The sequence below is a fragment of the Oryctolagus cuniculus genome, chromosome 15, assembly GCF_051225735.1.
Source record: "Oryctolagus cuniculus isolate XC-2025 breed Fujian yellow rabbit chromosome 15, ASM5122573v1, whole genome shotgun sequence".
NCBI lineage: Eukaryota > Metazoa > Chordata > Mammalia > Lagomorpha > Leporidae > Oryctolagus > Oryctolagus cuniculus.
Window position 1 is genome coordinate 25885949 of NC_142881.1, and position 12350 is coordinate 25898298.

Below are 12350 nucleotides of genomic sequence, written 5' to 3' on the forward strand. Positions count from 1 at the left end.
ATATTCTGAACTACTAAGAATGATACATACAAAAGTTGATGTCCTCCTCATAATTAAAAAGCCCTGTTATACTAGCATCTTTGAGAAAATAAATTTATAGGTTCTAAGGCTTACTATTCATTCCACTATGATATAAATAAAAAATAAATGTCAGGTGCCGGCACTGGGTAAAGCCACCACCTGCAGTGCCAGCATCCCATATGGGCACCAGCTCAAGTCCCAGCTGCTCCACTTTCAATACAGCTCTCTGCTAAGGCCTGGGAAAGCAATAGAAGATGGCCAAAGTCCTTGGGCCCCTGCACCCCCATGGGAGATCCAAAGGAAGCTCCTGGTTGCTGGCTTTGGATCAGCCCAGTTCTGACTGTTGCAGCCATTTGGGGAGTGAAATAGCAGATGGAAGAACTCTCTCTCTCTCTCTCCGCCTCTGACTTTCTGTAACTCTGCCTTTCAAATAAATAAAAAAATAAATCTTTTTAAAAAAAGTCTTCTAGGAAGAAAGGCAATAAAAAACTCATAACTAACACAGAATCAGAATTTTAAACTTTCTATTATTTTAAGTAATAAAGAGTTACAAATACCCCAGGCTAAATTAACAGAGAAGACAGTATCTACAGCATGTGCCAAAAAAAGAACAAGAGTTAGAAGACTTAAATAATGCACAGTGACATGCAAACTAAGAACAGGAAAATTAGTTATACATTACAAATATATGAACAAAATTCCTATAATCACAGAATTCTACCAACATATTTGGGATTTACTAATTCAGTCAACAAATATTTGTGGAGTACACAGTATTTGCCAAATTTATGCTTTTTCAAAAAAAATCCTTCAATTACTGTATAAGTGTGGGGAGCAGCCCGGACTGGACTGAGTTACTGGAATTAAGACTTATTCTATGCATCTGCTCTCCCACAATATGGCACTGGGAGAGAAGTAAACAGCTTCTGCACAGCTGCCTCCAGTTCAGCCAATAAACTGTAGGACTTGCTCCTGATTGGAGGAGAGCAGCGTACTCGGCGTGTGGGCAGCCGAGTTGGGATTGGCAGAGGAGGACTATAAAGGAGGAGAGAGACGGCATGCACCAGGAACAGCTAAGGGGAACATCTGAGGGAACACCTGTGCAGCCCCCGAGAAAGCCGGCCGGCGGTGTGCCGCTCCCCTGCGGAAGTGGGGAATGCGGCCAGGGAACTGCCCTTCCACGGAGGTGGAAGGGATAGTAGCCAACCCGGGAAGAACCAGCAGCAAACCCGGGGAGGGCCGAGCAGACAGAAAGAACAGCGCAGGGTCCTGTGTCGTTCCTCCACGAAGAAGGGGAGCGACATAATGGTGCCGTGACTCGGATATGAAGCCTAGGCAGGGTTTAGTGTCGTTCCTCCACGAAGAGGGGGAGCGACAATAAGAAAGGGAAATGTTAAAGTAACTTAATCTTTCTTCTAAGTCACACATTTACAGAAGGAAAGGAATAATATCCAAATTAAAGAAATTTAAATTTGGATCTCTCAGCAAATACAGAAGTTGGTGAGTAGCTCAAGGAATATTCAAATCAATTTAATTGTGGGTTTTAAACTCGGCATTGAAGCAACAGTTCATCTATAATCCCTATTCTTGCACAATCAGGAGAAAATCAAACCCTAAAACCTATTTTGGAACTATTCTTTAGGCCTTGGGCAGAGTCTGAATCACAACCAGCCCGGTCCTCAATGAACAAGCATCCAGCAGTGCTCCACAGGTGTTTGCCTTCCCACAGTGTCTCGGAAGTGATGCAGTTCATGTGACTTGTTAAAGTAACTTGGAGTCAGAAAAGCTGTCTCATTTGCTTCATCATTTGTACGTTAGTAGGAATACAAAGACAGCGTAAGCATAAGGAAAAGATTAATGAATTGTCTCTGTAGAACACCAACCTGACTATAGACACCTATATAACTTTATCACAGCCAAAAAAGTTTTCCATAGGGGCCAGCACTGTGGCATACTGGGTAAAGCTGCCACCTGCAGTGCCAGCATCCCACATGGCACTGGTTCAAGTCCCAGCTACTCCACTTTCGATCCAGCTCCCTGCTAATGTGCCTGGGTAATCAGTAGAGGATGACTCAAGTACTTGGGCTCCTGCATCCACATGGGAGACCTGAAGAAGCTCCTAGCTTCTAGCTTCAGATTGGCCCACCTCCAGCCATTGTGACCATTTGGGGGAGTGAACCAGCAGATGGAAGACCTCTTTATCTCTCCTTATCTCTCTAACTCTGCCTTTCAAATAAATAAATAGTCTTTAAAAAAAGACTTAAAAGTACTTTCAATAAATAAACAACTATCTAGACTAGGACTTTGACTTTTATTTAAAAATATGCAAAATCTCCATGCCTATCTTTTGAATAGTTATAACAAGTCGTTCAGGATTTGCTTTTTTCCTACAGTTAAAATCTGTAATAAAAATTACCTTGTTTCTCTAATTTCAATTATAAAATTTCTATATGCAAACTTGCTTAACAAATTTAATATAACCTGCAGATACATTAAAGGATTTCTTTCATTCAACATTTTTATCACTGATTTGCATAAAGGATTTTTTTTTAAATATCTATGTGGACAGAAACAATGGTCTAACTTAACTAGCATAAATATAAATCTTAGATTCAAAGAAACCAAATGCAAAGTATCGAATGGGATGAATAAACATTCATGTGAAAATGAACGTAAAATATAAGCCAATGCCACTAAAAATTACTAATTTTCTCATCTATGTAATTTTGGGTCACATTACTTTAATATATTAATGTCTTGATTAAACAAAGTAAAAGTTCAGGGGCAGCGCTGTGGTACTTAGCAGATAGAGCTGCCACCTGCAGTGCCAGCATCCCATATGGGTGTAGCTTCAAGTCCTGACTGCTCCACTTCTGATCCAGCTCCCTGCTAAAGAGCCTAGGAAAGCAGCTGAAGACAGCCTGGGTGCTTGGGCCTCTGCACACACATGGGAGACCCAGAGGAAGTTCCTGGCTCCTGGCTTCGGATCAGCCCAACTCCAGCTGTAGTAGCCATTTGTGGAGTGGCGGACAGAAGCTCTCTCTTTCTGTCTCTCCCTCTCTCCAACTCTTTCGAAATACATCAATAAATCTTTAAAAGTTCAGTTCAGAGAAAACCTTTATTAAGCACTTAGCAGATGCTGGGCACGTACCAGTCACAGGATTACTTGGATTAATGAAAGACAGTCCTGCCTTCTAGGAGCTTCCAGCCCACTAGTCCCAAGACTCTCGGTTTGCCAGTCCACTGAAGAGAAAACGATCCCTTCCCTTAGTATAACGCTTTCTAAAGTTCAAAAGCAAACCACAGAAAACTCAAAGCTAGAAATAATGGGCCACAAATCAGGTCTCAGAATGACTGACTGAAAGAACTACAGGAATGTATATTGAAGTAGCTAACATATAATTCCAAGGGTTAGAACTGCTAACAGAAACAGATGGGGGGGGGGCCGGCGCTGTGGTGCAGTAGGTTATCCTCTGCCTGCAGTGCCGGCATCCCGTTTAGGCACAGGTTCTAGTCGCGGCTGCCCCTCTTCCAATCCAACTTTCTGCTATGGCCTAGGAAAGCAGTCGAAGTTGGCCCCTGCACCCGCGTGGGAGACTCAGAAGAAGCTCTTGGCTTCTGGCTTCAGATCGGCGCAGCTCTGGCAGTTGCTACCATCTGGGGAGTAAACCAACGGAGGGAAGACCTTTCTCTCTGTCCCTCCCTCTCACTGTCTGTAACTCCACCTCTCAAATAAATAAAATTTTATAAAAAAAAAAAAAAGAAAAAGAAACAGATGGAACACTATAGCATTCTACTGCTATAGAAGGTGGAAAAAAAAAGCATCAAAAGGTAAAAATTGAGACAGGCAATTATAAATCCAATGTATGGAAGTGCTTCCTAACAATCAGAAATAAAAAACAATCAAGCTCCGGCCGGCGCCGCGGCTCGCTAGGCTAATCCTCCACTTTGTGGCGCCAGCACACCGGGTTCTAGTCCCGGTCAGGGCGCCGGATTCTGTCCCGGTTGCCCCTCTTCCAGGCCAGCTCTCTGCTGTGGCCAGGGAGTGCAGTGGAGGATGGCCCAAGTGCTTGGGCCCTGCACCCCATGGGAGACCAGGAAAAGCACCTGGCTCCTGCCATCGGATCAGCGCAGTGTGCCGGCCGCAGCGCGCCAGCCGCAGCGGCCATTGGAGGGTGAACCAATGGCACAGGAAGACCTTTCTCTCTGTCTCTCTCTCTCACTGTCCACTCTGCCCGTCAAAAAAAAAAAAAAAAAAAATCAAGCTCCTTTATACAGCTATATAATTAAGCAGACTCTAGATGACTATATAGATATTGCACAAAAGATTTTTAAAATTAAATCTAAAAAGCATCTAAACAAGTCCCATACAACTAATGAATTTCATTATCTCAAAAGAAATGAAATTTTAATATTATTGAGCATTCATTAAATATCCTAATTCAAAAGTCAAGTAAAATAGAATGTACAGTTAGAAATTACAAATTCACAGGCCGGCGCCACAGCTCAATAGGCTAATCCTCCGCCTTGCGGCGCCGACACACTGGGTTCCAGTCCCGGTTGGGGCGCCGGATTCTGTCCCAGTTGCCCCTCTTCCAGGCCATCTCTCTGCTGTGGCCAGGGAGTGCAGTGGAGGATGGCCCAAGTACTTGGGCCCTGCACCCCTTGGGAGACCAGGATAAGTACCTGGCTCCTGCCATCAGATCAGTGTGGTGCGCCAGCCGCAGCGCGCCGGCCGCGGTGGCCATTGGAGGGTGAACCAACTGCAAAAGGAAGACCTTTTTCTCTGTCTCTCTCTCTCACTGTCTACTCTGCCTGTCAAAAAAAAAGGGGGGGGGGTGAAATTACAAATTCACAACAGAATTTGTAATTAGAAAGTATTCTTAGCAACTAACAGATCTTCTGAAAAGAAAGCAAAAAATTACATTCACCTTAAAAAAAAGATGGATTAATCACTATAACAAAAAACAAAGGACCCAAAGTACAGAGACCAAAAGTCATTTTTTAAAAATGGATAAGTACATTGTGAAAAGTGTACTCTTTTCTAAAAGTATAGGCTTATATTCTGATAAAAAAATCTCATCACATGAATTACATAACTACAAACATTAAAAACACAATTTTGGAGTCTAGACAACTGTAAGGAAGGGTTATGACAGATTGGGTTATTTGTACAGGACTTGATCACTTTAACTTAAAAGACTGACTCAAAAATGGTAATGATCAGAAAAGTGATCACAATAACTCCTCATGTTAAAAAAAAATCAATGTTTTGCATACTCTTAGAATGATGTGTAGTCAACCATCTCCAATAATTTAGGGAAGACAGGGGCTGGAATCAAGCTGTATTCTATCTATTCCAGTCGCATATATCAAGCAATAAAAATTACAGTTTTAAATGAGCTGGTCATTTCCCTATGTGAACTCTGACAAAGAATACAGCCTGGAATTCCAGCCTTAATTTAAAATTACAATAAGGAGAATAGCGATTAATCATCAACACTTTGAAAAAATGCAAACTAGAATTAAATGGAACTAAAATCACTACTTTTTAGCATGGCTTTTCTGACCATATCCATAATTAAATCATCTACATGAACATTTATGCAATCAAAATGTCACTTCACACCAAGATGAAAATCTAATCACAGCATTCAATTTCTCACATGTGCAAAGTTTATAAAATACCATTAGGAAGATAATTTTACTGTTCTTGAAAAAAGATAGAAAACCTCTAATGAAATCTGCAATGAGGTAGAGAGAAAAAAGAACACTATTAGGAGTGTCCTAGTTCCAGCTCTAGCATTAGTCTCTTACATGACGTTAGGCAGATCACTTAGTCTTTTGTATCTTGATCTCCTCATGTGTAAAATAGCTAACACTCCATCCCTCTATCAGGGTGGCGGCAGTGAGATCCAAAGGTGAAAACTCTTTGAAGACTACTGTTTTATAAAGCTCATATGAGGTTATTACTATTATTGCCACTACTGACATTATCACCTATCGATCTTCTAGATCTTAGCAAATGAAGTCAGGACTGAAAAGGCACATGTGAGTCAAAGAAAATCAAGTCAAACAGGAAAAGGCATCCTCCTGCAGGCACACGGGACTTACATCCTGCATTTGGGCGTTGAAGACTGCACAAGATGACAACTGAAAAGACTGAATCATGACCTGAGCAACACCCTGTGGATCAGAATACAATGCACCTCCCAGATGAGAATATATCTGAATGACTTTTGACAAATGGAAAGAATAATTACACAAATGTTGAGTTTCTTGAAGCATGGAACAAGTCAATTAACACAGGGGGACACTTTGATCTGCAGAAAAGAGCTGAACTAGATCAGCAGTTTCCCATACTCTGTTGTATTGTTTTTTTTTTTTTAAAGACATGTAGTACCTCCTTTAAAAAATTATGTTTATAAAACAGATCACAAAATGATGCTGCTTTAGTTGAAATAGAAGGGCCTACGGTCCCACAGTCCTTGCCTTTTAGAAGGATTCCCAAAAATGCATCTCTAAAATTTAGGAGCTCCTAGAAATACAGTCTGAAAATTACTGGACTAGCTTATTAACTATATTCTCATAGACTATATGGCTAATTACTTACTAATCCTTAGAAAAAGTTTGAAATACCCAGTTTTAGCAACTTCATCAAAAGCAACAGAATATTTTTTAAATTTTTTAATTACTAAATTCCTAATTAAATTTACAGTAAGAAGGACTATGACATTTGGCTTTAGTTGGAAAATACAGGCCAAATATCTCCCAACCCCCACCAAAAAAAGTCACTAATGTATAGGGGTTACCTAATTCATTCAGTATTAATTCTTAATTAGCTGGAGTTTGATATATTATCTCTTGGAATTAAAAAAAAAAAAAAAACCCTATGTTCCTTTATAAGGGAAAACCATACTGCTACTATCTGATTTGAAATCCAAATTAACTAAAAGTATGTGTGTGGCTAGCAAGGCCTTTCTCTTCACCTGATAACAAGAAATAGCCAAAAAAACACTGGATAAAGCAGGTAAGAATTTAGATGAGGTACAGAGTGGGAAACTTAGATATGAGAGGCAGTCTGAGGTGGGTTCAGTACATGAAATCCAGGCCTAAATTTAGATAAGAATCCTGGCTCTGCCATCAAACCAGCAGTGTGGCTCTCGCAGTCACTCCCTTCCTGTGTTCCAATCCCCTAATCCATAAATTGGGGGTAATGTTTGCTGTGAGATTAAATGAGTTCATACATGTGAAGCATTTGGAATAGTGCTTGACACACAGCAAATGCTGTGTCTGCTGTCATCACTTTAAAGTAATAATCTCCACGCCAGGCCAATATAAAATGCTTCACAGGCTCACAGCAAGGAAAGACTACAAAAAATGCAAACTGAATTTATTAAAATAAACTAACTTGATTAAAGTTTTAAAATCCCAAGATTATATTTTCCTTACTTTCATGGTGTTAAAAATATTCTATCCTCTGAAATGATGATGACAAGGAAATGGCAGTTTTAAAATATCCTTGCTTTGGGGGCCAGCGCTGTAGCATAGCAGGAAAAGACACCGCCTGCAAGGCTGGCATCCCATATGGGCAATGGTTCCAGTCCAACTCTCTGCTATGGCCTGGGAAAGCAGCAGCAGATGGCCCAAGTGCTTGGGCCCCTGCACCCACGTGGGAAACCAGGAGGAAGCCCCAGGCTCCTGGCTTCAGATCGGCTCAGCTCTGGCTGTTATGGCCATTTCGGGGATGAACCAGTGGATGGATGACTTCTCTTTCTCTCTGCCTCTGCAACTTTGGCTTTCAAATAATAAATCTTTAAAAAGAAAATATCCCTGCTTTGAAAACAAAAAAATATAATGGCAAAACCCATGCCATGGGTCTCCAGTGGTTTTTGTTGTTTCTATGTTTCTTTCTAGAACCCGGTGTGCCGGTGCCGCAAGGCGGAGGATTAGCCTATTGAGCCGAGGCGTCGGCCAGAGCTTTTTATTTCTCTATCTTTGCCTCCTGTTGACTGCAAACTTCATTAAAAGACTCATCTTTATTAATACTGAAAAATTCTATAAAGTAATGTGAGATAATTCCAGAAATTTCCATTGAAAATACTTACTAATCTAGTTTTATTAAGAATTAACTCATCTTCTGGTAAGGCTTCCTTATCATAATTTAAAATCAAGTTCCTTTATTTAAAATAGCATAGGCCAGTGCTGTGGCTCACTAGGCTAATCCTCCTCCTGCGGCACCGGCACACCAGGTTCTAGTCCCAGTTGCTCCTCTTCCAGTCCAGCTCTCTGCTGTGGCCCAGGAGGGCAGCAGAGGATGGCCCAAGTACTTGGGTCCCTGTACCAGCATGGGAGACCAGGAGGAAGTACCTGGCTCCTGGCTTTGGATCAGCGCAGCGCCGGCCATTGGAGCCATTAGGGGAGTGAACCAACAGAAGGAAGACCTTTCTCTCTGTCTCTCTCTCACTGTCTATAACTCTGTCAAAAAAAAAAAAAAAAAAAGCATAGTCATTTAACAACTGGTTTCTAAATCACAAAGAAAAGCATTTAGTATTTAAAATATGATTTTAAAGTTGCTTAATATTGTAGAGCTTAAAAGCAATAAATGTTTGATCTAAAACTTCACATTATCATTTGTCATCTAACTTTGAACTTCATAAAAATAATAATGACCTCTCAAAGCATGTTATCAATGTTTATATATTCAGCCTCTATATTTCTGTCCTTAAGATCTTCTATCAAACATTGGCTTTGCTACTTAAAAATATAGGTTTACATCATAATAAAAATCAGAGAACAGATTATATATTAATATATTTGTTTATTTTATCAGGAGTCAACTTTTCAAATATTCCACATCATTCATCATTTCACAGTAGCAACTTAAATGTCTCTATCAGCATGAATTTAGGACAGAAGATCCTGGGAATCTTTGGATGGGAAGAAGTCAATGTCATACAATAACCACAGTTAAAAATCTACCCTTTCACTCAGTTTCCTGAGCTGTGAGAAGATGCTGCTTTGTTTCAGCAGCACTGAGCTGCCGCTGTTACCTGAGCATGCTGGCTTTGTGCAAGCTCCTCTCTCCTGCGTTTCATGAGCTCTTTCCTCAGCTCTTTGGGTGCTTTCTCCACTTCATTTATAACCTACAGTGTATAAGCATGCAGGAGGTGGGGAAATGATACTTTCTCCACAGCAAGCACTTACGTGAGCAGATAAGCTACAAGTCAAATAGTAAAGCTGTTAAAGAGAGCCTTCAACATGCATTAGCACAGGTGTTAGTTTGGTGAAAAGGAATGAAAGGATAGAACATGCTTAATTTCAGTGCAGAAAGGGACATTACACCACCTAAAGGTTAATTAGCTGCTTAATTATTCCTATATATCATTTTCTCTCTTAAAGATTCAAAGAAAATCAGTGAAGGATAACTTGCAGCTCTGATGCTGAACCTGAAAGCCCTCTTGAAAGATCATAATACATCTATCTACTGACATAGGAAAGCTAATGACATTTATCAAAGTGCAAAGTTTCATAATTGGCTTGATAACACAAGAGAAATTAAATAAAATCCATTTGATGAAACAAAAATAAATAAAACACAAAAAGGGAAGTAAGCCTTAGAATATACAAAGGAGAGATAAATATATACTAAGTTTTTTCATAAAACACACCATTTTATATGTGGTGTGATAAAAATGAACATTTGGATGATTTTATGCAGGTTTTCAATAACATTCTCCTTTGCTGACAATTTAAGCCAGCTTGTCAATTTTAAAATTAGGAATATAAGCACTTTAAAGTAAGTTCAGTAAACTATGATGTATTAAACAAATTAAGGATATTATAGGGAAAAATATCTTTTAGGGATTCTTTTAATCTTTCCAGTCCTAGATGTGTTATTCCATCTAACAGACCTATAACCCAGTATGAAAAACAACTGTGTGTTTACAAGTAGAAGTGCCCAAAGAAACCAGATTCCAAATCACCACATGCTACGATGGTCCAAGAGGCCGATTTTGATTTAATAGTGCACTTAAAATTCCCCATCAGTAATCCGTCATGAAACCAAATCACCATTAAAAGAAAGAGATTCCCCAAGGGCAAGAAATTTAGCAATAGAAGAAAAATACATAATTATATATATCACGATCTCAAACATGTTCACTGATTAAAATGCTTCTATGCCAAAACAGTAACAATAAAGACTACTACATATTTAGGATTAAATCATATGTTTACCCACAAAAATCTTTTAATTAAATTTGATATAAAAAATAACTCCTCAATAAAAAGTACCCACTGTTTTAAGAACGTTAACATAAAGCCCCAGTAAAGTAATAATAATGGCATATAGAGCAATTCCATACAAAATACAGTAAGTGGCAGCATTAATTTTTATAAATGGTTATCATACCAAATAAAATTACATTTCACTCATCTCAACTTAAAAATATAGAAAATCCTATTGTTAATTAATTCAATTCTATTCTTTGTAAAGAAGCAGATTCTTAAGACTCAGCAATATGATGCTCAGTTTTCTTCATAATTTGAATGTTAAAGTTAGTGAATATGGCTATGTGAGATGTGTAACAAATGGGAAAATGCACTGGCTAGTTTAGAAGAGATTTTTCTGTCCTAATTCAAATGGAATTAATTATAATTATCATCCCTGTGTCTTTTATTATAATGAAAAGTAATATTCTCCTACATTGAAAATGCAGGATAAACCATAAAATTATCTCTCAAAATTCCTTATATGTCAAAGTTCTCAGATTTATTAATTTGAAGACAAGACACACTAATATGTAAACCCTCCTTCTGAATCAATGACAAACTTTCATAGTAACTACTAGTATACATATATTAAAAAAAAACTATAAACCATGGAAACCATTTCAGAAAAAATTAAAAACTCATTCTGATCAAATGACTTTCCAAATATTTTCACTTTTAACTCTGCAAGTAACTCTCAATCTTATGAGCTCATACATATTTCAATTGCAGATTTTCTAATTTTTGTTTGGCAACTATCCAAGAACGTCAATAAAGCTAATCAAGAAAATATTGTTAAAGGCAGGAATTAAAGATGACATATAATTAATAAAATGAATCATTACTGCTACTGGCAAACAAAATGTTTTCTTAAAAAATATTCCTATATAAGCTTTAAATACTGCATTATTAAAAGAGAACAATAGGGCTGGCACTGTGGCACAGTGAGTTAAGCCTCCATCTGCAGCTCTGAAATCTCATATAGATTCAAGTCCTGACTGTACCACTTCCAATCCAGCTCCCTGCTAATGTGCTTAGGAAAGCAGTGGAGGATGGCCTAAACGGTTGGGCCCCTACACCCATGTGGGAAACCTGAAAGAAGCTCCTGGCTCCTGGCTTCTGTCTGACCCAGTCCCGCTGTTGTAGCCATTTGGGGGGTTAACCAGCAGACAGAAAATCTATGTCTCTTCCTCTCTCTGTGTATAACTCTGCCTTTCAAATATATAAAATAAATCTTTAAAAATAAATATAAAAACAAGTTTTAGTAATTAAAAACGGTAGTTAAACTTACCTCCTTCTTTCGGTTCTTTAGTATATTCTGAAATTTGGACAGCTCTTTCTCTTGTTCTCCTTTAATGCGCTTGGCTTCATCTCGCAAGCGATTTGTATGTTCTTGTTCCAGACGTTCAATGGTCTGTTTCTGCTGTTTTTCTAGATTCTCTATTTCCTGATCATACTGTCGCTTTTTACTCTGTAAACCAATACAGCTTAAGATCATCTAATTTTTCTATCACCCGCTTTGACTCACTATAGTGAAGATATTTACTAAGAGCTAATAACTAGCATTTAAAAATAGTGATGTGAGGGCCAGCGCTGCGGCTCACTAGGCTAATCCTCCACCTGCAGCGCTGGGACACCGGGTTCTAGTCCCGGTTGGGGCACCGGATTCTGTTCCAGTTGCCCCTCTTCCAGTCCAGCTCTCTGCTGTGGCCCGGGAGTGCAGTGGAGGGTGGCCCAAGTCCTTGGGCCCTGCACCCGCATGTGAGACCAGGAGAAGCACCTGGCTCCTGGCTTTGGATCAGCGCAGTGCGCCGGCCACAGCGCACCGGCCACTGCGCACCGGCTGCAGTGGCCACTGGGGGTGAACCAACAGAAGAAAGACCTTTCTCTTTGTCTCTCTCACTAACTCTGCCTGTCAAAAAAAAAAAAAAAAAAAAAAAAGGAAAAAAATAGTGATGTGATATAGCCTTTGTAATACTGAACAAGTCAAATGTACCAAAATACATAATTTTTTCCTAAAAAGTAGCTAGCTCCTTTTTTCCAACTTGAAAAACTGT

General features: G+C 39.3%; 1 protein-coding gene across 2 annotated transcripts in view; it reads right to left on the reverse strand.

The window, feature by feature from the left end:
* SLK (STE20 like kinase) overlaps positions 1 to 12350 on the reverse strand; it is an 85571-nt gene that overhangs the window by 13013 nt on the left and 60208 nt on the right. The window contains exons 12-13 of one of the 2 annotated variants that reach the window (XM_002718721.6): positions 11585 to 11764; positions 9075 to 9167 (exon numbers count right to left, since the gene is read on the reverse strand). In XM_002718721.6, the coding sequence (XP_002718767.2) occupies positions 9075 to 9167; positions 11585 to 11764 (273 nt within the window). The remainder of the gene's footprint in view (positions 1 to 9074; positions 9168 to 11584; positions 11765 to 12350) is intronic. The other variant, XM_002718722.6, reaches the window with a different exon arrangement.